Raw genomic sequence first — 27,134 nt, 5'->3', positions numbered from 1 at the left:
GAAATATGCAAAGTAAAAGGATCAAGTGCAGTTGAAGATGTCTCCGCTTTTAGTCTATTTTGTTTGGGTATGTTTGAGCAGTACTCGATTTTCAAAAGGTGAATTATCCAACTCAGCATGTAGCACTTTCTGAGATTCCCATGCATTGCATGCATAACTCCTTCAAGCCTGCTTTTTTAAGACCATCCGACAGTTGTGTGTGAACTGTCCGCCATTCAAACAGCCGAGTCTCCCTGAGAGACGTCTATTGACCTGGGCAAATATGATACAATGGTGTTGTTGACTGATGTGCTCACAGCTTGAGAGAGAAAGAAGCACCGAGCTGCTGAGGTTGACAACTGTGTTGATGGATCATGACCCAATGCTTTTATCTGTAAATCTGATTACTACACTGGCAGACATAATAGTGGATGCTTTTGTATGTCAGGTGTATTACCTATACATTACTGCATCAAGTGTACTTATAGATAATTTAACTATTTCAATATTGTAAAGAGGACAAACTACTTTGCACTTGGTTCTCTGACCGATACTTCTAGAACTTGCGTGTCTATTCCTGATCTTTCACTGTTCTCTAAGACTCTTTGTGTGCTTTTGTCAGACAGAAGTCAATTCCGCTAGTCCGTTTGCAGTCCATAAATCCCCGTGGATGATTAGAGTAGACGTGTGAATTGTATATGTGGGTTAATGACTCTGGGTTAATGCCTTTGGGATTGTCCGGCACAGCCCAACTGTCTGCCATGGCCTGGCACACAAGGAGCAGAGAGGGACCAAAGGCATTCTGACCAGAGGACGAGGGACTCAGGGACGTACTGATCCCTCAAGCCACAGCATCAGGCCAGCAGCTGATGTCATGCCTGTCCTCATTTCAGTGGCAGTGTCAGATGGCTGAAGTCAAGGGGTCTTAACCCCCCCCCCCTCTCCTCTGTCTTTCTTTCTCTCTTTCTCTCTCTCTCCCTCTCACACACTCTCTTTCTCTCTCCCTCTGTCATCATTTGTTCCCTCCCTCCCACCCCTCTCTCCTGTGCATTCCTCACTCCTGTGATCCACCCACCTACTTACCTTCACTTTCCACACACACACACACACACACACACACACACACACACACACACACCCCTTCTCTGCCTTTCCCCGTTCCCTACGTCTCTGCACTCACCACAACCTCCTCCTCTATGGTCCTGCACCTCTCCTTCCATTTCTCCATTTTCTCCTAGTTCTATTGCTCAGTTCTTTTCATTTCTAAATGTTCTATACATCTATGCTGCAGATTTCTATTACTTCTCTCTTAGACTGCCGTTAGACTTTTTTGTCTCACAAGCAGTCACACAAACACACACATCTCATATATGTCTCAATGCATGCTTTTTCCCACCATTGTGACAGCCCCCCCTCACCCCACCCCTCTCCTCGCTCCCATACTCTCCCACACTTTTCTTCGAGTCCCTCGGTCTCGTACGTAAACGTTCCACCCACCCTGTGATTGCCTTTCCAGACAGACGCAAATTTTAACTCTGTGCCCCCACATCTCTTGATCCATAGCTTTTCCACTAAGCTGCGCTTGGAAGGCATTTTGTGCTTTTAGTGTTCCACCTCTACAGAGAGCGTTGTCCTGTCCAATATGGCTCCTTCCTCCAAAAGAATCTCCAATAGTTAGTGGAAAATATCTGTATCGTTCAACAATTTGACATTAAATTTCAATCTTAAATCTAGCCATTCGCACAGTAGCACTGAAGCCAGCCCCTGCATTCAGTAAGACCGACAAAGTTGTCACGAGGTGGTGTGTACTCGCACAGCACTCATTTCTCACTTTCCCCAAGAGTCTGTTTGGCTTTGCTTGATGTTCCATACCAGCAGGGCCTCGGTCACCTTTCACCTGCGGCCCTGCTGGAGAGGGGCGGGGCTGTCTGGTCTGCTCGATTCGGAGCGCGCTCGGCAAGATCCGGCGAGAGGAAGCTAAGCCCCTCATGTCCTACCGCGCAGCCCGGTCTCACGCGCGGCCGCCGCACAAAGGGAGGATTGTCCAGCGCTCTGCAGTGGGCCCTGCAGATATTTACACATTATCTCTGCGTTTCATTGATGTTAAAGGGGGGAGTGGGGAGGATGGGAAATATGAACGAACACGCTGGAGTCTCCGCGGGTCTCAGAAGGGTGTCAGTCCCAAGAAAGTGGGCTTCAAAGAGGATTCTTCAAAGGGATGTGATCCCCGCGCACAGTCAAACAGTGCATACACAAACATGGACACTGTCTGTCTGTCTGTCTGTCTGTCTGTCTGTCTGTCTGTCTGTCTGTCCAGCCGACCATCTCCCACTTCCTCTCTCTTCCTCTCTCACTCTCACCCGTTCTCTCTCTTTAACACACGCCAACACAGACACAAATGTGCATACTCACCGGCGTGCGTTGCTTTTTTACGTCTCACCAGAGTTCAGTTAGTTAGTTTTGGGAAAATGTTTGAAATTGGATAGCACAGCAGCCCCAAAGCTAAATGACAAGCCTCTAGATTCAAAGATGTCCAGGACCAGAGTGACTGCAAATTGAAGGTTTGTATTTCTGGACCCTGGGCTAGAGACTTTTTAATAATAAGCCTCAATGTCACAAAAGAAAGACTTGATCTTATGTTGTTGCACTTTGCTAAAGATAGCTGTGCATTTGACTGCTTCAGACACTTAAAAACACGAGCGCAAAAACATTCCAAACTTGTTCAAAGGGCAAGCAGCCTCAATTTACATAGCTTTAGTCTCCATCCATTTCAAAGCACTACTCTGCTGAATTCCATTCGGACTGTGTATCTCCTGAATCACAGAAGTTTTCGACTCCAATCATTGAATGTAATGCAAGTTGGGTATGCCTGTACAGAGGAGCCACCAAAGATATGCCTTTACACAGCTAAACAAGAGGCAACAGCTGTTTCTGTTGCCAATAAAGCGTGTATACGTGTGGGGTTAGGTGAAAGGCCGGAGTTCAGAGGTCAAGGGGGTGAGGAGCCTCATGAGGAGAATGCACCGTACGGGAGAACTCCTCTGTGTCTATATTTAGAGAACACTGTGTAAAGTGAGAGAGTCCCCATATCCGAGTGTGTGTCAGTCTGTACACAGAGGGGCAATTGGGGCAAATGATTTATGCTGGAGGTAGGTGAGGAGGTGGGGGCAGTAGAATAGAGCTGGAGCCGCATCTGACACACAGGGCGGGGGGGGGTTACCACAGTGACCACGGCCCTGCAGAATTAGCCTCGCTCAGTTAACTATGGGCTGTATTTTCTATTTCCAGAGGCCGGCGCGGGTGATTACGCGCAGCGGCGTGCTTGTGCCCAGTTGGGAGAGGGAGAGGTGTGGTCACGGGGGGAGGGAAGGGGGCAATTGTCTGCTGCGTCAGAGACCATTTAGGACGATTCCTCCCCAGAGCCGCGCCAAGGAGCTTTCTCCATCCAAGAGGCCGGTCTGGTCTGTGAAGATATGTTATTATGTGGAGGAGGCCTCGTGTCTAACATGCGCTGGTTGTGGAGTCTTGTACCTACAGCAGAGCAGTAAATTGTTTCTTTCTCTGGTTGGTTATTCCCTTCTCATAAGATGACCATGCAGGCAAAAGATAAATACTTTTTTGTTCTGTCAACTCAGCCACTATGGGATTGTTTTGTTTTTGTTTGATTGTTTTATTGCATGTTACCATATGTGTTTTTTTTCTCCCTGTAAACTGCTAAATATGTTTCTTTCCTTACTGTACACTCCAGAGAGACAACTAAATTACAGAGTGAAATGCATAAACAATTTATAACAATTTCTACGAACAACTTGGAAGACAAGCATTCACAGTTGTTTCACCATCTATGAGATTTAAAACAGAGTGAAGAGAAAGAGAGTACTGTAGTTGGACCTACTGTATAATTTACCATGTTGAACCTTTGGCATAGATTTGACTTTGAGTCCTTTTATGACTTGAAGGACTTCTGTAAAAGACAACTTCTTCTGTGAAATGTTTCTTTTCAATTACCTCTGCTGAGCTAATCACTCAGAGCTCGGGGTGAAGAGTGACTGACCCCACGGCCTCTCACACACAGGGCAGCCCACCAGAGCTCTGGGATAACAGCCACAGGTCAGGCTGTGTGTGTGTGTGTGTGTGTGTGTGTGTGTGTGTGTGTGTGTGTGTCACCTCACCCCACCCCAGGACAGTAAAGCAATCGGAAGCTATACAATGACACAAAGAACATTAGTGTTCACCAGATTAATGACTTGTTCTCTGCTTATTCAGTCATATGTGTTTATGATTAATCAATAATCCATCATTATTATATGATGGTTTATATGTAGCCAAAATGAAGTGATGGCTAAATATCAGATTTCAGGATATCAGACATCAGAGAAGTATTCCGCTTTCCATAATGCAAATGAGGTTCATCTCGCCTATTTCATTAATATTAGTGTGTGTTTATCTTTTGACCTCTACTTGATTTCTTCTTTGTTATTTCAAAATAAAAAACAATTGTTCACAAAACAATATTAGTGTGTGTTTGACAGTGACACTGGCATTCATCTCGATGGTGTCTTCCCCATTAGGTGCACTGTTGCTTGCGGACTTCCTTGCTGCCTGCACAGGCCTTTCCATAATTCTGACTAAAACAGATGAGTGCGGACTGGGTGGGGCCTAAGCCTAGTCGATCACACCGACAGCCAAAGAAGAGGGAGAGGGAGAACAGGGGGTGGGGAATTGCCAAAGGTGTTTTCTTTTTTCTTCATAGGAGAGAAAACTGTTCGTATTAACTTGAGGAATGTCAGCAGGAATTTTTGACCCATCAAGCAAAACAAGACGAACACACGGTGTGCCCTCGGCCAACTTCCGGGTCACTATATCATGTCATGCAAGCCATCTGACCATCCTCCATCCACATATTTTGATGTGTGATGACGACACTGTGGTGCAGCCAAAAAAATAAATCAAATTTGGATGAAGATTTCGCTATCAACTGAAATCCCAGCAGCACACCTCTCGCCCAGCCCCCTTCCAGAGACGCAGCCCGGGCGGGAGAATGTTTGACTGTAGCTGGGACTGCTGCAGGTCCAGCAGATAGAAACCTGGTGCTCCTGAGATGAGATGTTGGAAGCACTTGCGCAAAATCCTGAGGTGCATCGGGAAACATATGACATCAGTTCTAGGCTTGCAGCCTCCATCTGGAAAGGAACAGGTTGACTTTTTCCCCAGGACAGGTGTGTGAGAGAGAGCTTTAGAGGAACATTTATCTGAGCTGCTCAGCACCGTTGTTTGATACAGAGAATTGTTTGGGGTGGTCCCTAAATTTCATAAGAATTCTTGTTTTGTTTTTTTGTGGAAAAGTAAAAAAAATGTATAACTTTAATTTAACCTAATGAGCTGGGTGATGGTGTTGTACAACCCAGTCTATTGAGATAAAACTAGGGCTTTAAAACAGGGTTTAAGGGTTGAGGCTTTAAAACAGGACATCCAAGCATCTCTGTCACTGACAGCCATTTCAACTGATCAAAAATCTGATGAGGATGTTTCTTGGCAATGGCATCCCAGTAGTTATCCCGTAGTGGAACAGGTGAGATATAGCATCCAAATGGTGGCAATGTGTCTTTACTCCATCAAACAGTGATGCCGATTTTCATCAGTGTCTTCATTCACAATAGTCCATTGGTTATGTGAATTTGATTGAGGGCTGCTCAAAACCCTCTATAGATTCTGGAGTTCCCACTTCCACAACGTCACATTCCCATTCCGACCTAACCCCACCACAATCCAGGTTTTATAGAGGCACTCTTGGTCAGCTTATCTCTTCCAAAAGAATGACAGCCTTACTGGCAAACCAGGTGAGGCTACCTGGCTCCACCCTGTGTGCATGGCCCTCCCATATTTTCCTCATATGATCAGCCAATCAGAAAACTTCAGGAGCCCATCATGTCATGTCAGGAAGGGTTTAGTTGTGGAAGTGGAATTTAAAAACAGAAAATATTCATCTTGAATATTGACAATCCTGAAACTGAAATTATTGATTAAGTAATGGCAAATCAATGTCTACTTGTACACCATTTGTCAAATTAAACTAATTTGATTATGGAAATAATTATATTATTGGATAATAATGTTGGACATGGCCTTAAATTAGAGATAAAAGGTATAACACATAGGCCTACATTATGTCAACATCCAGGTTTAGCAAATGGTCTTACATGTGATCAGTTATGTATTGTCCACACTAAAGTGAGTAAATACCCAATCCCAATGCCTATTTGCTCTCAAACCAACACTTGTAGTTACATAGCAAAAGAGAATAACAGTTAATTTGTTTCTAAAGTTTAAAATTATTCTTATCAACTTTTCTACATGTACCTGCCTTAAAATCTATCAATCATACCCTATCCAAAACGGATACCATGGGAACCCATTCACACAAAATGACTCTCAAGCATTCTGCATTAACAGGTAGCTTCTAATTGCAGTTTTCCAACTCCCAACTTACTACACATAACCCTGTTTGTCACTGAACTACGTGCAAGGCACCCGTGGGTAATTTACAATGATACAGTGCGTATCCAAGGTAAAAATGACCGGCATGCCACAATGGCAAATAAAGACATCACAAGCGTCAATCTGGCATGTGTAAGACAGTGACGATAAAAAGTGATTTAATGCGGCAATGTTATGGTCGCAAAAACACCGGTAGGCCTATGCTTAGCGGGCGCACAAGCGGTCGTGAGAGGGGGAGGGTTGAATGCGTTCGTGAAAAGGAAAAAAGTGAAACTTTTTGGATACCCCTTTTCAGTAGCGCGTAGAAGGAGGGGTTTCGGGAGAGTGGGACTTCTAAGACAGAATGGGAGGGAAGCAGGATTCGGATTTCAGCTTGACAGGGGGCAGGGGCCGGACTGATATTTGGGAATATACGAAGTTCCATTGAAAGCAGTGGAGACATAAAACTGCAGTACCTGGCCTGAAGCGGTCGGTACGGAGTTTCTGCAGGGGCCCGGCGTTGGATTCCCCGTCGTTTCTGGAAGGTTGACTGTATGGTTCGCTTCAGTCACTGGGAACACACACACTAAAACAGCGAGCCGCGTCTGCTCCCTTCGCCCGTTTTTTTTCTCCCCCAAAAGCCCTGCATGTCTAATATTTAGACATGTTCAGCTTTATGGATTCCAGGACTTTATTGCTACTTGTAGCAACACAAGTCGCGCTATTAGCCGTTGTCAGATGTCAGGAGGAGGATGACCGTAAGTTCCAATCTAACTTTTCTCACAGGTTTCAATTGGGTTAAACATTTCTCAATGGGGAAAAAGTCAACGCAGAGACAGGTCCTTGTGGAGATTTCTCAAACTCGAAGTGTTCCATTCTTTCTAAGGTGTTCTGACATATGATACATTGAGATGTGAGAGTGTTTTTTCTATCTCTCAGTTTATTATGGCCAATTATTTCCTAGTAGTAATTATCTGTGAAGAGCCCTGACTACCTGATTTGACATTTTATTCCTTGTGCTGACATGTAGCTTCATTATTTGAGCTATTCTTTTTCGGTTCAAAATTAATTTCTTTAGGCTATTGCTTTTTGGAACTATTCTGAGACAGCAAGGATCGATCTGATTGGCTTGTTGCTAAGACTCGCGGAGTAGATTTCAGGATTCTGTCTTGATTATTTCGGTATTAAACGGTTTGTGTTACAGTGAAGTATTTCACATACGTTTTACTGTTATGTCATTTGATAGCTTTTGAATGCCTACCGAAATCACATAGATGGTGATAGTGTTTAGCGATCAGGTAATAACTTTTTTTGTGCACAAAAGAGATGCCGTTTTGTTTTCCAAATGCCCACTGAAATGTAGAGGCAAGTGTGAAGTGTGAGCTGAAATAGTTGAGGTCGTGAAAGACCATGCAATCTTGGATTTAACTGTCTCTCCAGCCGCTAATACCAAAGTTGCGCAGGACACCTGCGGGCGCGTCGGAGAAATTCCAAAAGAGACTCGCTCACTCCTTTTTTAGTTTTCTTTGAAAGTCAGATAGATTTGGTAAAAGTAGACTTTTAAAGCAAGGGTTGGTCAGGCTCTAGGGCCTTCTGTGAAAAGAGTTCACATTCCACAGCTGTCAGAGGGCATCGGGGCGAATCCAGGCTTGCTAAAGCGCAAAGGTGGACTATTATAACTAAGATGCACAGGCAAAGGAATAACCCTGAAAAACGCACATATGCTTTTTAACCCAGTCTGGATCCTGATGAAGCCCATTTATTGTACATGAGAGCATGTTAATTAATAGCAATTTGTTATTGCATTTTTTATTGGTTAATTAATCGATTAAGTTTATTGATTCGTGATCAGTGGTATAGGGAGAAGGGAATAGACAATGGTGTATTTGGCTGGACTGAGCGTTCCATATGATTTTAGTGTTTCCATCTGTTTTCTAGATCACTCACAGGCTGTGACAGTCAAGGCAAAGAGAGAGAGAAAGATTGTCTGGCTTGGAGACTACTGGAAAAAGTATTATGAAAACAGAAGGGGAGGGGGTATTATTCTGATTCAGCTAAGGCACATTCTTTTTTACATAAGGGTTGAGACGCAGCTAGGCTCCAAATTAAGCGCACAGAGAAAGGGTTTGGGTGGTGGTTTTCTCAACATAGAGTGAAAAATTTGCAGACTTTTTGAGAGAGAAAATAAAGAGAGACGCGCAATTGCAGGCTCAGGTTACCCTCTCTCTCGCAGCACAGAGGCCCCTGGACGGAAGGCACGTTGCCTTTTCCTGAGAGCTACTGGGGAAAATATTTCAGGGACGTGCTAAGAAGCCCCAAAGAGGCAGGAGGGCACCAACTCTCCTTGTGACCCCAGCGTAGCAGGCTCAAAGGGCAGCTTGACGTCTCGGAGGGGGTGGAAGTGGTCAAACGTGCCATGTGAACCCCTCTTTTCCCCTGGCACAGAAAAATATCTTCTATAGCTTGACTGCTGTCGTCCAGCAGGACAGGGATCTTGGAGAAGCCTCTCTTCAAGCAGAGCACTCCAACACCTGTGTTCAATTTGGAGCTTTCCTCCATTTCCCTGCGCTCTGAATAAAAAGTATGCCAGTGAACTAAGAGAGAGCATGCAGAGAATAATTACTAAGCAGGCAAGGATAGAATACAGTCAGCTATACCTGTGAACTGTCTAATTTCAAAGCCAAAGTCATAGGCAAGATAATCAAACCATTATTTTAGGCTTGACATTATAATTTAGTCTATGAGACTAATGTTGAGTATATAGGCCCTTGGAGGCATGTTGATGAAGGCCGTCCATTCTCCATTCTAGTGCATGTTTGGAATACCGTCGGACGTAGGCAATGAGTTCCAGATGAGAGTTAAAAGTACTCCTGTTTGGATCAGGTGAGCGCTCGTGAATTGCCCGCTCTGTCCCTTTTTAAGAAAGGCCCCATTCATGGCCACGGGGGTCCGTTAGGTTACCTGGACCTGGGCCGGCCTCTAAGGTAAACAAAACTACTGTACGTACTCTGTTGATGCTCCCCTCCTCTCCTCAATGCCCCGTGGCCCACGCCACCTCTCGTGCTTCTGGAACTCCTGCAGCCAAAGGCCGGAATGTTTCCATGTGGCAGGTGAGGGTGCCACACAGAGGATGTGGGCTTTCATGAAAATCAGCACCCCCCAGCCCCTACTCATTCAGGACAGATTGAGGTCCCCTTAAAGTCAACTAGCGGCATAAATAGACAGAACATAAGTTCTGTCAGATGCCCTTTAAGCCGCCTGTGTTTTTCAGTATCTTAATGTGCTCTTGTACACATTAAAAAATAGAATGTTTGCTGTTTCCCCGTAGACCATAGAGGTGTCAATTATTTGGTAGGCCTCATGTGCTCATAGCTTTAAGAAGGGACACTTATAGGTATATACCATAATTCCATTGCCCTCCGATGTTGGGTATTCTATTCTTTAGTTGGCTTGGAGTTCATTCACATTAAAATGCCTGACAGCCACCAAAGGTCACTCTGAACTTGCTTACCTTTTGGTGGTGCAACCAGGTGCACACTCATCCAAGGGAATGTAATGCTTTGCACATTCATTGTACAATGGGTTCAGCTCATGTAGCTAAGTGCTTCAGACATGATGACGACAATAGGTACAAGAGGACTTCCTGAGCAAGCCTGGTAGTAAGGAGACATAGAAGTGGATACAGTATTGTCATTCTGGTATTCACTTTGCAGCAGGAGTTGTCTGAACTGTTGTGGTGCTGCCACCATGTGGTGGAAGGTTCAAATTGCAGGGACAGGAACAAGCTGGCCTGCAATTTAGCAATTATCATTCCTCTGCCATACTTCAGTGAGAGAAGAAAGAGCATATTATAATCAAGATCCTTGTTTTCTTCATAGTTTAAACCATATTTGAGTTTTGGAGACTTAGTTTCAAATATTCAGATTTCAACATAACGTTAAGAACAACACAGGTTACCAGTTCAGTTCAAGTTCTGTATCAACAGTACTATTTTGGTTGTTCTTTTTGGACCATTAATTACAACAATATTTCAAATTTACATTCAAGTACATTTGATAAGGTTACATTTTGAGTCATGATATCAATGATTTGTGATCATTGCATCTATACATATTTACTATGCATAGAATACAATGATTGAATCTATATGTGCAGTGAATGACTGTTGTACATTGTGTCTCTCCCCCCACACACATACATCCCTTGTCCTGAACCCTCTGTGTCCTAATGTGACATGTACACCCACGCACGCACACACACACAGAGGAAGACCCTGGCAGCTGCCTTCAGGACGGCAGTCGCTATAACGACAAGGACGTGTGGAAGCCGGAGCCTTGCCGCATCTGCGTATGCGACACGGGGACAGTCCTGTGCGACGACATTATCTGCGAGGAGCCCAAAGACTGCCCCAATGCCGAGATCCCATTCGGAGAGTGTTGCCCCATCTGCCCCGAGCAGCCCGCTCCCCCCAGTGGTCGTAATTTATTTATTTCATTAACACATAAATAAATGACCTACCTGAATAAATTCATCTTGTTCCTTCTTGGGGAGTATGGGTGAAAAAAAATGTTAAAACAACCTTGTAATGGTTAATGGATGTACACTTCTTTGTGTCACCTTTGAAATTGGAGGTTGTTTTGTTTTTTTTTGTTCCTCACTCTAAAAAAGAACAGATGATTGGCAATCTTAAAGAGAAAATGCAAAGAATGGCACTTCATGCTTACGAGGTTCGCAGAAATGCTGCTTTGACATGATTTTTCCAAGGCTGGTCCACCTTGGGCCCCATCTTGTTTGGATATTATTCTATTCCCAGTATCAGGAACACATGTGGGAATCATTATGGAAATACCTTACTTTACCAGACACTGTGTGCATTTCAGCAGCAGTAGGAGCCCAGCCCTACACCCCTTAAAAAGGCAGCAGGACTCAAAGGGGAGAAGTATTTGTGTGATAATTTGACAAATTTTTGATGACCTCTCCCATTTTGATCTACTCATAGGCATATCTTTTTGTACTAGAAAATTTAGATGGAATGGCCGTGAAAATTTACAAATCATAAGGAGGCCTTGAAATTTGTTAATTTCGTAGTTTGGTGAGATTTTTACATTCCTGGTAACAGGCCACTGTCACCCCGTCAAAGCAGCATTTTTGAAAGTAGAAGTGCAAATTCTGTATGACTGCTTTTATAACTGCTTTATGCTGTTCATGTTTCTTATAATTGAGTTTCAGGTGAATTTGCTTTGCCCACAACTCAGCATATTTCAGAGTTCATATTTAATTTCATTAGAGTTCAGAGTTCATATTTAATTTCATTAAATACAAGTCAGGCAACTAAATACTTTAATATTATCCATAGCTATAAAACTGTGTTCTAATATTGCTTTTCATCTATAAAATGTATGCTTATGTCATGTTATCATATGTTGATCTTGCTAACAGGATACATATACATGCCATCTTTATACACAAGCCATATACATGATTTGTAACTCATGACCCTATACATACAGATCAACTGACCCCTTAAAATTAAATTGAATAGCAGCCACTTTTTACTTCTGCTTTGCTTTTGCCTTTGACTTTCTGCTGTTTCCCACGGAGATGGTGCTCAAACACTTTCAGGTTCAATGGGCTATCGGTGACGGGTTCCTCATAGTTGCAGGCCGCGTTCTTTTACATTGTCCCTCCAGTGTCTATAGGCCTCTGAGAGAGGCTTCTGAGTTAGGCCACTGTCAGTCTCAGACAAGGTGTTGAGACGGTGATGTTGATGCTTCCATCTAATTGTGCACTGTACTAATACATGTTTTGTTCTTCTTCCTCTTCTTGATGACCCTGCCGGACATAACAGGTGTACCAGGTGCCAAGGTGAGCATCACTGAGAAAGAGGACACCTTTTTGTGGATGTTATTGTGCTCCAAGATAGAATTAGATGTCAGCTTGGCCTAGTAACACAAATAAATGAGCCAGTATCTTATTTTCATGGATTACGCTAAGTGATAGTTTGGAATGGCTGGCAGTATAGAGCTGACATAATTAAAGGACAAACTGACAGTCTACTGACATTAGACTACATGTGCTATGGATTTACTGCATCCATATAGTTTGATTAATCTGTTTTATTGTGTTATTGTTATCATTATATATGGATGATCTCTTTGTAGTTTGTGTCATCTTAAAACTATAATTCTTAAAAATGGAGCAGTAAGTAGGCTTGTAATTTGTACATGTGGTGGCTTTGCTTGAGTTGCTAATGCATCTCCATATTTCTCAACAGGGACAGAAAGGTGAACCCGGAGATATCACAGATGTAAGTTCACATAATCTAACCCAGAAATCGCTCTGCTGCTTTAATGGGTCCGTGGTGATTAGATCAGATCTATTAGGGGATATCTGGATAAATGACTCAGCTATTCTTTTGTGCTTATGGTAGCAGATTTTATGTAATGCAGTGTTGCAATTTGGTGTGTGTGTGTGTGTGTGTGTGTGTGTGTGTGTGTGTGTGTGTGTGTGTGTGTGTGTGTGTGTGTGCCCATGTGTGTCTGGACAAGTGTTTCTGTGAGTGTGACAGAGTGATTGTGTGTCGGGTGTGTGTGTGTGTGTGTGTGTGTGTGTGTGTGTGTGTGTGTCCTTATGTGATTAGATGGGAATTGAGAGCAGCAGAGCCTTAGCTGCTCCATTAGGCTGGGTAGGCCACACAGGGCAGGCGGCTGGCCAAGCCAAACAAAGCCCACACTCTCAGCACCAGAGAGACAGAGAGAGACTGAGTAGAAGAGAGAGAGAGAGAGATTGAGTGAGAGAGAGAGAGAGAGAGAGACTGAGTTAAAGAGAGAGAGAGAGATTGAGTGAGAGAGAGAGACAGAGAGAGACTGAGTTAAAGAGAGAGAGATTTGACTTAAAGAGAGAGACTGTAAGAGAGAACGAGATACAGAGAGGGACTGAATAAAATAGAGAGAGAAAGAGAGAGTGATTGAGTAAAAGTGAGAGAGAGAGACAGAGAGAAAGAGACTGAATAAATGAAAGAGAGAGAGAGAGAGATGTAAAAGAGAGAGTTAGAGACAGAGAGGTAAAATAGAGAGAGAGAGACTGAATAAAAGAGAGATAGAATTAAAGTGAGAGAGAAAGAAAGCAAGAAAGAAAGAAAAAAAGAAAGAAAGAAGAACTGGCCTGACTGTGCTGTTCTGCCAAGCACATGGAAAGAGTTTAGATCCCTTAGTGGATAGCAATCATTTGCTCACCCAGTAAATAGCACTGCATTGTTTATGGCTGGGTGTTCGTCAACACAGCAATTAACCTCGGAAGTTATTAAATGAACATCTAAGAGCACAGGGCAGAATAAAGGTCTCATTCTAAACACTCGGCCTGTGAAGATTGATGCTTAGGTCATCAGCTGTGTTGACACCACTGAAAACCTCAACCCTGATATTTAAGTTGAATAATAAAGTCTTTTCTTCTTCTTCTTCTTCTTCTTCTTCTTCTTCTTCTTCTTCTTCTTCTCTGCTTTCAGGTGGTAGGACCAAGAGGACCTGCAGGACCCATGGTAGGTTGAAGACATTTATTTCTAATTCTGGAAGCCTCTGGAGAATTTATTTGTCTCCGAAATGCCAAGTTTGTTTTGAAATGACCTGTGTGGTTTGGTGTGCGTGCTAAGCAGCCTCTGTCTCACTTCACAGGGACCCTCAGGAGAGCAGGGCCCGCGCGGAGACAGGGGGGAGAAGGGAGAGAAGGTGAGCGCTGTCTGAAATGTTTTGATTAGTTTAGTTTCTCCATGTAACACCTATGCTCTCTCCGTCTCTGTCTGGCTGGGACAGAGTGCCACTGCGTTGGGCTCTGTGTCCACCCAGTCAGGCTGCTCTACGTGGCTTCAAGGGATTCTCACTCTTTGTGTGTGTGTGTGTGTGTGTGTGTGTGTGTAGGGAGAGGGAGGGGGTTGGGGAAAGAGTGTTCTCCCCACGTGCTGTTTCCATTAGGCTGTGTGGTCTGCCATAAGCACAGGTTTGTGCAGCAGATGTGTGAGCGGCAATAACGCACACATACGCACACACCCACACACTCACACACAGGCTCACACACACACACACACACACACAAAGTCTTTTGGCTGCCAATGAAGACCACATTCAATCAGTGTGTGAAATCAGTGTAGCTGCACTAGGATGCTTTGATCACTGTGTTCATTTTATAGCATTTGAATGCATGTCAAAATGGCTGTTGGCTGAAATGTTGCATAATGTCTACACTCCTGATGAAACGAAGGAGGCCACAGTTAAGAAGACAAAAAAAATAAAAAATGGAAAGCGACACGACACTTTCTTGCCAGTAGATATTGGTTTGTTGATAGTGTTCTTTAATTGTAATCATCTTGAGGTTTTCTTTGTGGAGGGAGTTGTTGAGAAAGTTGACAGGGTCTTCTACAGTAGCATTTGTAAAGTGTGAACAACAAATAAATATTTGATCAGCCTAGTCATCATAAATGTCATGCTTTTTCACCCTGTAAGGAATTACATGCTGTGTTAAATGCTTTAGGGGAATTCTGGAATCTTTGTCTCCCTTGGCGATGTGTAGTACTGCAGAGTGCCAACATAGTCTACGGATTTGATGAGAAAGCTACTTGATATTGTTTATAAACAGGCCTCCAGAAGCTATCAGATCACAAATGCATGAAAATACATGAAAGTGTGTGTTTCATGAATACATGTATACATTAATGCATGAAGCATGTGGCTGTTTGTAAGTATTTAGACGCCTTCACTTTATTCATATTTTGTTATGTTGTGGCCTAATGCAAAATGCATTTAATTTTTTGATTTCTTGTCAATCTATACTCAATACCACATAGTGACAGAGCAAAAATTAGATTTTAGACTTTTCTGAAAAAAAGGAAATATCACACTGGCATGCTGCACGTACTCAGAGGCTTTGGCGTGCTGATACTGGACATTAAGCTCAGAGGCTTTGGCGTGCTGATACTGGACATTAAGCTCAGAGGCTTTGGCGTGCTGATACTGGACATTAAGCTCAGGTGCTGGCTTTCCAGTTGACCTTTGTGAGGTGTTTGAGACCTGTGGTAAATCCAATTCACTAGACATGGAAAGGCACAAACCTGTCTATATAAGGTCTCAAGGTTGAGAATGCTTTTCATAGCAAAAAGCACTAGGTCAAAGGAATGGCCTGCAGAGCTGAGAGATTGTGTTGAGGCACAGATCGGGGGAAGGTTATAAAAACCTCCACTGCTTTAAAGGCTCCCAGCAGCACAGTAACCTTCACAAACTTTTAAATGGAAGAAGTTTGGAACAACTAAGACACTTCCTAGAGCTGAATGTGAGCTGATTGTCCAGCCAAACTGAGCAATCCAAGAAAAGGGTCTTGGTAAGAGATGAGACCAAGAACCTGATTGCAAATCTGGCTGAGCCACTTCACTCCACTCCACGGGCAGATACATCTCAACAGAGGAAAGCCACTTGGAGTTTACAAACAAAACACCTAAAAGACTTCCAGATTGTGGGAAACTATTAAAGCTGAACAGAGCTAAGCACAGAGATATCCTGTAGGAAAACCTGGTCCAGAGTACGCAGGACCTCAGTTGGGTTGAAGGTTTGCCTTCTAATATTACAGAAGAGTGACCGTAAGCTCAGAGCAAAGACAATGAAAGAGTTGCTTTGAATATTTGTAGCCTAGAGGCAGAGCTTTGACTTGAACCCAATCAAACATCTCTGGAGAGAACTGCAAATGGCCGTCCCTGACAGTTCACGTCCAAACTGACAGAGCTGATTTAAAAAAGCAGAGCAGAGAGAGGAATGGCAGACAATCCTCAGATCCAGGTGTACAAATCTGTTGCATCATACCCAAGATGTCCCGATGGCCAAAGAGTATAGAGTAAAGGATTCTGATTAGATGTCAATGTGATATTTTACCTTTTTTCCTTCATTTGCAACATTTTGACATCCCACACTATAATAATGATTAGAATATTAGCAATAATACTCTCTTTTTATTTTGTGTTGTTTTTTTCTGTTCCAATTTTCAGTACCTAGTTTTATAATTTCACCAGCAGAGGAATTAGCAAGTTTAGAAATTTGAAAAGAACAAACCACTCAAGAAGTAATTTAAAATATGTTGTTAATCACCCTACAATTTAAGGACATTTTTGTTTAGATTCATATATTTTATTGTCAGTTAGTACATTGACTTTAAGGAGTAGCCAGAAAGGTATTGGATCTTAGCACACCTTTTTAGCACACCTTTTGAACAGAACTTTTTAAAATTATGCCAATTATGAGGATGTCTTCAGTCAAACTGAAAATGTGCTCAGCTGCAAGCAGAAATGATTTCCTAGCTCTTGTGCTGCTGCTGCCGCTGAGAATCATTCCTTCCCTTTGTTTCATCTTCTCTCCCCCGTCTGTGTTTCAGGGATCTCCTGGCCCCCGTGGCAGAGATGGCGAACCTGGCATTCCTGGCAACCCCGGACCCCCTGGACCCCCAGGACCAAATGGACCCCCTGGACTTGGCGGAGTAAGTACCCAGAAATCCGCTGAGAAAAAAAGAGAGAGAAATTCCTGCATGCTTCCTTGGGTCCTCTAAGTGGGGGATGCCAATCCCTTTGCTCTTCAGGTCCAAACAAGTACCAAAAGCCCAGTACATTAGCACTTTGTGGAGATCTTACAAAAGTCAGACTCCTTCTGGTAAAACTAGCGTAAGAGATCAAGCCACTGTGAAAGAGCCATTTGCAAGGGTTGTGTTTGTTGAACTGAGGTGGAAAGATGAGGGGAGAGTAGGACTGGAGTGATTGGGGTTACAGTTGGTGGTATTTTGTCCTGATGGGAACAGAGAAAAGAGTAGAGCGCTTGGAACGGCAGGGGGGAGAAAGATAGACGGGGCACTGGGGAGGGGGCTCGTGGAAACACAAGAGGATCCTTTGTTGAGCAGGAAAATGAAAACTCTTCCCGTGATCCCTGAGCTCACAAACTCAGCTCGAAAGTAGTATTTTTAGCCAGAAGAGTGCAATCTGATCTTATAAGGCTTTGCTGACAGACAGAATGTTAATTATGAGAAAGTTGACAATAAAAATACATCTGTTGACATTTACCTGTTGAAGTAAGGACCGCACAGTGCTTGATTTGCATTTAATCTATCATACCAGACCGCCACAGTATGGAGTGCCTTTGTCCACTGGAGGGAGCAGTAGCTGGCAGGTATGCTAACGGCTCTTTGAAGGAAAGCTAATCATAATGTTGTTCCTTTTTTGCAGAACTTTGCTGCTCAGATGGCTGGTGGTTTTGATGAGAAGTCTGGTGGTGCCCAGATGGGAGTGATGCAAGGACCAATGGTAAGAAAAAAGACCTGCTTCATCATCAATTCATGATGCAGGAGAAAGGAGGATGACAAGTTTGTATCAAAACGATGGAAGGGGTCATACAGTTTTCATACAGGAAGAAGCTTCCTTCTTCCTTTCTTTTTCCCATTAAAAAGTATAAATAATCCGCCTAGGAAATCTAGCACCCCCTAGTGTCTGGATGAGATTAACATTATCACGTGTCACACAATTCATACTTATGCCATGGACAGTGTGGCGAAATGAACTGATGAATGGTGTCAGCTTTCATCAGGGTCTTAAACTGCCCTCGAGCTGGCATACCATGCCGCCTCACTCAAGAGTAATGTGAGCATAGGAGGTTATTTTAGTTCTTTTCACCACAGCCTCAACTCTATTAAGTGCGTTTTGAGACGGGGAAAGATCCAGGCCTATTGCAGAGGAGCCGTGTGGTTCCATGTGATTTCTTTTTTTCTCTGGAGGCTGCGGCGTCGAGACCCGGAGAGATGCCTCCCTGATTTCATTCCCATGCCAAGGAACCACCCATTTAGCCTTTCCACAGACGGACCGGCCATGTGGACGAAATAAATAAATGAAACGACAGCAGCAGTAGTGATATGCCCCCCCTCACGTCTCCCTCATAATGTGTCCTTTCACACAAGCCCAGGTTCCTGGAGCCCAGGTATATATCCCCATCATCAGGCCCTATGCCCACAGTATCCTAAGCACTACCGCCCTCCCCCAAAAACCACTAGAGCCATCACACCACCACCCCCCCCCCCCCCCCACCCCCACCCCCACACACAACTGGTACACACAGAGACCTATTGAGAGGCCAGCCTAATGCTGGCATAAAAAGCTGACTTTCATTACCACCACCAACCCCAACCACCCTCTCTAACCCCCCCATCATGCCTTCCCCCTGGAACGCCATGCCACGGTCGCCACCCGGACGTTTTCTTTGGACGCCACATGGAATTCCTGCCGCGGCAATCGAATACACAGAGCGGCGAGTGTGATGTTCTGAAGGAGCCTCAGTGTACGCAGCGAGACGAGAGAAATATTGACACAGACTCCACCGCCATATTGAGAGCCGCATACACCCCACCCTCCAGCAACCAACAAGTGGGAAGTCCTAAAAGATTCCAGGGCAAGAGAAGGACTGTTTTTACCTCCAGGGGAAACTGCTGGATGAATGAATGCAATTTTTTTTCCCCTTAATCTTTTTCTTCATTTTCTTTTTTCTTGGCTTGGTCTCAGTTGAGCGAGCCAAGGGCAACTTAATGATTTTTTTTTTTTTTGGGGTGAGGTGGTGTGGGCGTAGTGAAATCTGCCCCATCGCCTCTCCTGAATGCGAGATATCCCTTGGCTGAGTGATGAGATACACGGAGCCAGACAAAGGATTACCTTCACTGGATTACATGTCATGTTATCCCTGTCAAAGACTCATGCTTGGAGGTGATTAAACGAAGGCTGCCACAGAACACTCATTGCAGACAGCGTGCACTACAGCAGGCCGTGTATTCCGCTTAGGTGGACTGAGTGGACACTGGCGGAGTGAGTTCCCATGGTGCGCTGCTGCTCCCTCAAGAACTCCAGTAAATGTCTGTTTTGACGATGGTCCGTGGCATCTCGTGCACCCGACGCGTCGCAGGGTGCGTCGCAGGGTGCGCACTTATGAAGGGGCTGGAGTCACAGAAGGGTCACGCTTCCTCCACTTCAATCTCCACGGCCCAGGAAATTGACCTCTATCCCAGAGAAGGAGAAAAGGATGGGGGGAAAGACAGAGAGAGAGAGAGAGAGAGAGAGAGAGAGATGAAGAGATACAAAGGGTGAGGTAAAGAGGAAAAGGAGACCATGAGGTTAAGTGAAAGAGAAAGAGAGAGAGAGAGAGAGAGAGAAAGAATGGCAAGCAGCCAAAGTCTGTGTGTGTGTGTGTGTGTGTGTGTGTGTGTGTGTGTGTGTGTGTGTGTGTGTGTGTGTGTGTGTGTGTGTGAGTGTGTGTGTGTGTGTGTGTGTGTGTGTGTGTGTGTGTGTGTGTGTGTGTGTGTGTGTGTGTGTGTGTGAGTGTGTGTGTGTGTGTGTGTGTATTAGTGAAAAAGCTAGCTGGAGTGAGTGCCTGAGTGCTGCTGTGGAATTCCTAACGATTTATGGCTCTGACTGACGGGCAGGCTGCTGGTTGCAGCCGCCGCAGGGCAGCGTTGGGCAGCCCACTCGCTGGAGAGAGAGAGTGAGCAGGGAGAGAGCTCACTTACCTCTCCTCTCCTTCTCTCTCCTCTCCTCTCATTCTCTCTCCTCTCCTCTCCTCTCCCCCTCTTCTCTCCTCTCCTCTCCTTCTCTCTCTTCCTCTCTCCTCTCCTTCTCTCTCCTCAGCTCTCTCTTCCCCCTCCTCACCTCCCCTCACCTCTCCTCCTTTCAGCTCTCTCCTCTCCTTCTCTCTCCTCCTCTCTCAGCTCCCCCCTCTCCCTCCTCCTCTCCTCCTTTTGGACATGAAGAAATAGTCACTAAACAGCCAGAGAGCTGAAAGCATTTGCAATGACTGCACTGCGCTATGCAGGTGAAGTCAACAGTCTGCGGTTTTGCAGTTTGGTACAGTAAATGCATCACTGTCAGATTTCTCAACTTTTATCTTTCTCTCTTTTTCTCAGGGCCCAATGGGACCCAGAGGACCACCCGGACCCAGTGGATCTCCTGTAAGTATGGCCATAAAAGCGTAAAAAGAACTGGAAAAATAAACCTTCTGGTGTTACTGTCCATGCAAATCGCAGAGGAATACACAGTCGTTTGTGCGTTGAGTCTACATTAAAGAATAGTTGTTCATCAAAGTGTGATGAACAGTCTCTAGTCTCTAGTCTCTGTTGACAGCCAAAAGCCATATATTTGTTCCCCTTGGATAAAGATGTATGCGTAAGCAACAAAAAGAGCATTGTTTAGACAAGAACACACCCACACACACACAGACACACACACATGCACATGCATGCAGAGCTTTATGTCTCCTTATATTGGGGCTGATTTCCGGAGGTAGAAGGGCCACCGAATACTTTTATCTTCCAGCTGCTGGCTACAGGGCTTTTTCCCCCCACTGCAGACATGCAACACCTGACAATTTACCTTTCATAGGGCTCAAACACACACACACACACACACACACACACACACACACACACACACACACACACACACACACACACCACACACACACAGAGCACTCATCTCTGTAAGCTCTCGGGGCTGTCTCTAAGTAGCAGGTATTGCCAAATTGCGTGTCTGAACATGACGTGGAGCCAAAGAGGGCAGGATGTAGGAGCCAGTGATCACCTTCTAGTTATGACACTGAACGGTGCAACAAATTTAATCATCACACATCAGCAGACACTATGCAGTCTCTCAAAGGTTATTTTTTTTAGCACACGGAATTCAAAAATCCCTTGAATATCACAGAAACTTTACTGCACTCTGTACATAGACAAAACAGTTTGTCGATTTGTATTATTGTGTCAAGGTGTGTCACGGTAGGAGAGAAATATGTATTTGTGTGCCCCTCATGGTCAGTCCCGATCCTCATACATCCTGACAGGCACCATTGGGCTGACCTGACCGCAGCACTCGGTCATAGCAGCATGATCCCCCCCCCCCCCCATGTGTTATTGTCAGACCTGTCCTCTCTCTAGACACCTGCCTGCTAATTCACACACCCCCTCCCTCTCTCTCTCTCTCTCTCTCTCTCTCTCTCTCTCTCTCTCTTTCTTCTCAGGGACCACAAGGTTTCCAAGGCAACCCTGGAGAGGCTGGAGAGCCCGGTTCATCTGTAAGTATCCCACAGTTTCCTCTACCTTGCCACCCAAACCCCACCCACCCTCCCCCACCCTACCCCACCCCATCACCAACACCCTGCTCCCACCCCACCCCAACACCAACACCCTGATCCCACGCCCCTGTGCCACAGGCCCTTTGTAGACCCCACCAGTGTGCTAATCTTCTCCTGTGGAGGCGCGACTGGCAGGCTGACGCCAGGGGATGGATCAGGTGGCCCCGAGCGCCCAGCGGGTAACCCCAGGTTACCTCAGTGCCTCCAAATCCTCGTTTGATACCTCATTACCTGCAATTAGCATCAAACCTGCCACACTGTCAGCGCTCTAGTCCTCTCTCACCACACAACTAACACCCCCCCATACACACACATACACACGAACACACACACACACATACACACGAACACACACACACACATACACACGAACACACACACACACATACACACGAACACACACACACACATACACTCTCTCTCTCCACCTCCATTCTTCCCTGCCGATTCCCCTTCTCCTCCCCTCCCTCCCCTCTCCTCTCCCCTCTCCTCTGCCCTCTCCTCTGCCCTCTCCTCTGCCCCAAATAAACAAGCTGTGCACAGAGGCAGCCAGGAAACAGCTGGGCAGCACTTTCTCAGGATATGAAAGGCTTTTTTCTTCCCGAAAAGCTTAATCTACCAGCAGATCACAGTGATTTTGGATTCTTCCACCTAATGAGCTGGATTTGTTGTATTGCATCAGTTGGGTTGTTTTCTGTGTAAGACTAATATTAATGTAGGGATACCAGCCACTAGACAGGAGTGAGCAGACTTGATAACTGATCTATTGACTTGATAACTGATTTAGAAATGTCATTCCTTAATCAAATATTATACTGTCTTTATCTATAGTATATTAGTAACTTATAGAATAGTCGTTTCTGTGAGTGTTTTGGTTGCAAGCAGAGGAAGAGTATGTATGTGTGAAACCCTCCATAAGAGGCCGTGGCCTTGGCTCCGCGCCGTCTCCTCGGCCGTGTGTGTAAAAGTGAGATGCCCTGAGGGGCTCGTAAAGAGAACAGGCTGTGCCTGTAGCCCCCCCCCTCCACAACACTGTCCTCTCCTGGCATGGAAGGCAGCATCTGAACTCACCGCCTCTGCTTCTCTTTCCCCCTCTCTCTCTATATCTCTACCCCCCTCTCTCCCCCTCTCTCTCTTTTCTCTCCTTCTCCCCACCCTCTATGTCTGTCTCTCTCTTTCTCTCTCTCTCTCTTCCTCCCTCCCTCCCTCTCTCTCTCTCCCTCTCTCTCTCTCCCTCTCTCTCTCTCTGCAGGGCCCGATGGGACCCCGTGGTCCACCTGGACCCTCTGGCAAACCCGGAGATGATGTAAGTAGCACAGCACAGGTCCTCCCTGTAGAAAAAAACGCCCCGTGCAGAGAAAATGACCCTGAGAAACATCTCCTGATAGTCTGGTCAAGTGTGTTTAAGTGCCTTGATTCTGTAACTACAAAGATCTCAGATGCCGTAGTGTGTGGGGCTGTATGGCTGTCTGTTTTGGTTCAAATCACAGAAGTGGTTCCAAAGCATGTGTGTGTGTCCTTAGAATGCCCCACTCACCTGCTGTGGGAATGTGTTGAGTATCACAGGCGTGTGCAGACAGTGTGTGCAGACAGTGTGTGCAGACAGTGTGTGTGCATTTATAATCAATAATCAATCAGTAATCAATTGATGGACATTAACTGCTGCCACCACCTTTGCTTAAAAAAAAAAATCCTAAAACAGTATTCACAGATAAACTCTGTTTTGCCTTTTGGTTGTGTATAAAAACACTTAAAGCAGCACAGCAGCACAAGCCAAACGCTTCCTGTCAACCAAAGTAGTAATTACTAGTCGACATTTCACATAATGGTCAGCCTAGCGGTCAAGACTGGTTAGTGCATTATTGGAATCCTCTTTATTTCTTGTCCAAGAGCCATTCATACTTGCTCACGATGCTATGAATAACCCCACATTACCCCAGCCACAGTCATCCTCCCCTGCTGTAGTCCTCATCAGAGGCCTGGGACTACCCTCATAAAGATCCCCCCCCCCCCTTATTGTCTCTGGAATCCACCATGCCTTGTGTCCATCATCATGAGGGCACTGAGCATATGACCACTAATGATGGCTTACTCATGCAGGGGCATCTCTGAGGTTGCGGTTTGATTGGCGTTATTATTGGCAGTTCAATATCTGATAAAAATCATAGTGAGTGGGATCATTGTGACTCTTGTTGTGACAATGCATTGCTGCTCTTCACCCTAGAAATGTTATTTAGTTACTACCAGGGAATTTTCTCAGAACTGTAGTTGAAGTGTCTGGCCACCAGATGGCAGAGACGTGCATCTGCAGTTGCTAGCATTTATGCCCACTAGGGGGTGCTATGGACCCGTGCCGCTTTATTCTACCGATTTAAACTTGAGACAGATGGATGATGATTCATACATTATTAGAAATGGAGATTCACATAGAATTATTTAGACAAATACTTCAGACAAACTACTTCAGTTCACTTCATCATATTTTATATTTGAACATTTTAGAATGTTTATTTTTCTCTCTTTTTATCCTCTGATAGGGTGAGGCTGGTAAACCTGGTAAATCTGGTGAGCGTGGACCTACTGGCCCTCAGGTAAGATCCAGTGTTGACACATGATTTGGTACAGACACCCTCTAATCTAACTCGAATTTAGATTTGAGTCCAGAGTTCGGATAATCATTATCTGGACAACCTCTGGACAAACAGTGCTTCTGTTATTGCTTAGTCAGTGCATATTCTGAAGGACTCAATCCTACTGATGTCATTCCTGTTTTGTATCTCGCTCACGTTCTCTCTGTTCCTCTGCCTCTCCATCTCAGGGAGCTCGTGGATTCCCAGGAACTCCTGGATTGCCTGGAATCAAAGGACACAGAGTAAGTGGACACATAAAGCTATTTATTTGTTTGGGTTTCTTTTTTGCTTTGCTTTGATTTTTATAGAATTATCACTTAGCCTAAATTTTGTTGACATATTTGGCTTATATACACATATTCATGCATGACAAATAAATTTGAGTAGATATTTACCAGAGGTGTTGTGTTTACTATCTCCAGGGTTACCCAGGTCTTGATGGTACTAAGGGAGAAACTGGAGCCGCTGGATCCAAGGTATGACCCCCCCCCCCACACACACACACTCACATACACACACACACAGATACACACACTTTCCTGGTCTTTAAGTAGATCTTCTACCTGGTCTACTCTCATAGAGGACTGCTGTTGTTATCTCCCTCTGATAATATGGCACAGACACTACTTGTTACTGTCTCTTCCTGTCAGACCTCTTTGGTCGCCAGACTCTGTAGCACAAAATGTTTTAGCTCATTGCTCATTGCTCATTGCTCACATACGATGTTTCTCACATATGATGTCTTACATGCCTCTTTCCTCTTCTGATAGGGAGAGTCTGGTGCTCCCGGTGAGAACGGCGCCCCTGGACCCATGGTGAGTGACCAAACCCCCATCACCGAACACTCCAAACCCCGCGCTACTCAACACTAGCCTCAGGGCCAGCAGGAAACACAAACACACATACAGGAACGCCACTGACCATCATGAAAACCTCAATAAACTGAACCCTCACCACTATGTGGTACAGACTCAGGTCAAATCTATGAGTTCTTATCTTTTCAGTCATCTTCAGAATTCCCAATACAGATAAATCATGCAAAGGCTAAACCTAGAAAAATAAAAGACATAGAAAATGTATTAATTGAACATGAATTCTTCACTGCTGATAAATGACATGTTTCACATGATTCTTTTTGTAGACAGGTAGACAGTGTAAGGCTATCCGGCTATCAGCATCCCTAACCCTCTTCTCCTCTTCCTCTGCATCTTCCTCTCCCTCTCTTCCTCTTCCTCTCTCTCCTCCTCTTCCTCCAGGGTCCTCGTGGTCTTCCCGGTGAGAGAGGCCGCCCCGGACCCTCTGGCAATGCTGTAAGTACCACTCCTCTGGCTCCGCAATCACCCCAGGAGCATCCATTTACTCCCTCTCTCTCTCTCTCTCTCTCTCTCTCTCTCTCTCTCTCTCACACACACACACACACACAAATTCACTTATTCACACGCACACACACACACACACACACACACACACACACACACACACACACACACACACTCATTCAGCTGCTGACCTGCATGATCTCTCTCTCTTGGCCGATGTTGCTTTCCTGGCCATGAGTGAGGTTATGTAACCACTTTAAAAACTGACCCCAACTGATCACAGCATCTGTTGGACTGCTCATTCCCCTCCAACCAGAGCTGGCTCATTTTTGTATCATAGTGTGTCGTAGTTGTCATTAGTCTGTTTTCATTTTTGTATCATAGTGTGTCGTAGTTGTCATTAGTAGTGTGTTTTCATAATTGCTAATGCCTAGACACATTTTTTAGACAAAGTTACATTTTCTCAAAACACACATTTTTTTTTTCAAAGCACACACAGTTTCTTTGTCAGTCACATCACCTTTTTTTGGAAAGCGACCTCGGCTTTGTGAAAGGCTGTATGTAAATGTAACTTATTATTACTAGACTAAGCTAGAGCATACAGTTTACACATTGAAAAATGAGTGAACAGCATTTACAATTATAATACAATTATATAGAGAAAAGTGCACATATTTTTAGAACTGAGACAGAGCTATATGGAACTGATAGTAGTGTCAGCAATCAGGAACAACTGTAAAAGTTATTACATGCTTGTTAATGTTTCAAATAGATGTGTGAGCGGGGTACCTTAGAACTGATTGTATTTGAGGCTGTGTGGGTGGTTGGCTGACCGTCCATGCTTTGTTTTTCCCCAACAGGGCGCTCGCGGAAATGACGGTTTGCCCGGCCCTGCTGGTCCTCCTGTAAGTAGCAACAGATTTGTTTTATTGAACATTATTTCATGAGGATTTTGAGAGTTTTACCTAACTGTTCTCTTACCTAGGTAGATAGTGAATGAGGCTGGTCAACTGATCTCTTATCTACTGTAGGTAGATAGTGAATGAGGCTGGTTAACTGATCTCTTATCTAGGTAGATAGTGAATGAGGCTGGTTAACTGATCTCTTATCTAGATAGATAGTGAATGAGGCTGGTTAACTGATCTCTTATCTACTGTAGGTTGATAGTGAATGAGGCTGGTTAACTGATCTCTTATCTACTGTAGGTAGATAGTGAATGAGGCTGGTTAACTGATCTCTTATCTACTGTAGGTAGATAGTGAATGAGGCTGGTTAACTGATCTCTTATCTACTGTAGGTAGATAGTGAATGAGGCTGGTTAACTGATCTCTTATCTACTGTAGGTTGATAGTGAATGAGGCTGGTTAACTGATCTCTTATCTACTGTAGGTAGATAGTGAATGAGGCTGGTTAACTGATCTCTTATCTACTGTAGGTTGATAGTGAATGAGGCTGGTTAACTGATCTCTTATCTACTGTAGGTAGATAGTGAATGAGGCTGGTTAACTGATCTCTTATCTACTGTAGGTTGATAGTGAATGAGGCTGGTT

At 44.6% G+C, this 27,134-nt stretch overlaps 1 protein-coding gene across 2 annotated transcripts in view; it reads left to right on the top strand.

The window, feature by feature from the left end:
- The first annotated feature begins 6,874 nt into the window (after positions 1-6,874).
- col2a1b (collagen, type II, alpha 1b) overlaps positions 6,875-27,134 on the top strand; it is a 49,235-nt gene continuing 28,975 nt past the window's right edge. The window contains exons 1-17 of one of the 2 annotated variants that reach the window (XM_042089206.1): positions 6,875-7,214; positions 10,721-10,930; positions 12,305-12,321; positions 12,731-12,763; positions 13,961-13,993; positions 14,127-14,180; positions 16,864-16,965; positions 17,702-17,779; positions 20,413-20,457; positions 21,522-21,575; positions 22,888-22,941; positions 24,173-24,226; positions 24,454-24,507; positions 24,688-24,741; positions 25,036-25,080; positions 25,522-25,575; positions 26,445-26,489. In XM_042089206.1, the coding sequence (XP_041945140.1) occupies positions 7,121-7,214; positions 10,721-10,930; positions 12,305-12,321; positions 12,731-12,763; positions 13,961-13,993; positions 14,127-14,180; positions 16,864-16,965; positions 17,702-17,779; positions 20,413-20,457; positions 21,522-21,575; positions 22,888-22,941; positions 24,173-24,226; positions 24,454-24,507; positions 24,688-24,741; positions 25,036-25,080; positions 25,522-25,575; positions 26,445-26,489 (1,080 nt within the window). In that variant the 5' untranslated portion in view covers positions 6,875-7,120. The remainder of the gene's footprint in view (positions 7,215-10,720; positions 10,931-12,304; positions 12,322-12,730; positions 12,764-13,960; positions 13,994-14,126; positions 14,181-16,863; positions 16,966-17,701; positions 17,780-20,412; positions 20,458-21,521; positions 21,576-22,887; positions 22,942-24,172; positions 24,227-24,453; positions 24,508-24,687; positions 24,742-25,035; positions 25,081-25,521; positions 25,576-26,444; positions 26,490-27,134) is intronic. The other variant, XM_042089207.1, reaches the window with a different exon arrangement.

The sequence above is a fragment of the Alosa sapidissima genome, chromosome 4 (assembly GCF_018492685.1).
Source record: "Alosa sapidissima isolate fAloSap1 chromosome 4, fAloSap1.pri, whole genome shotgun sequence".
NCBI lineage: Eukaryota > Metazoa > Chordata > Actinopteri > Clupeiformes > Clupeidae > Alosa > Alosa sapidissima.
This window is presented reverse-complemented; position numbering and strand designations above follow the sequence as displayed.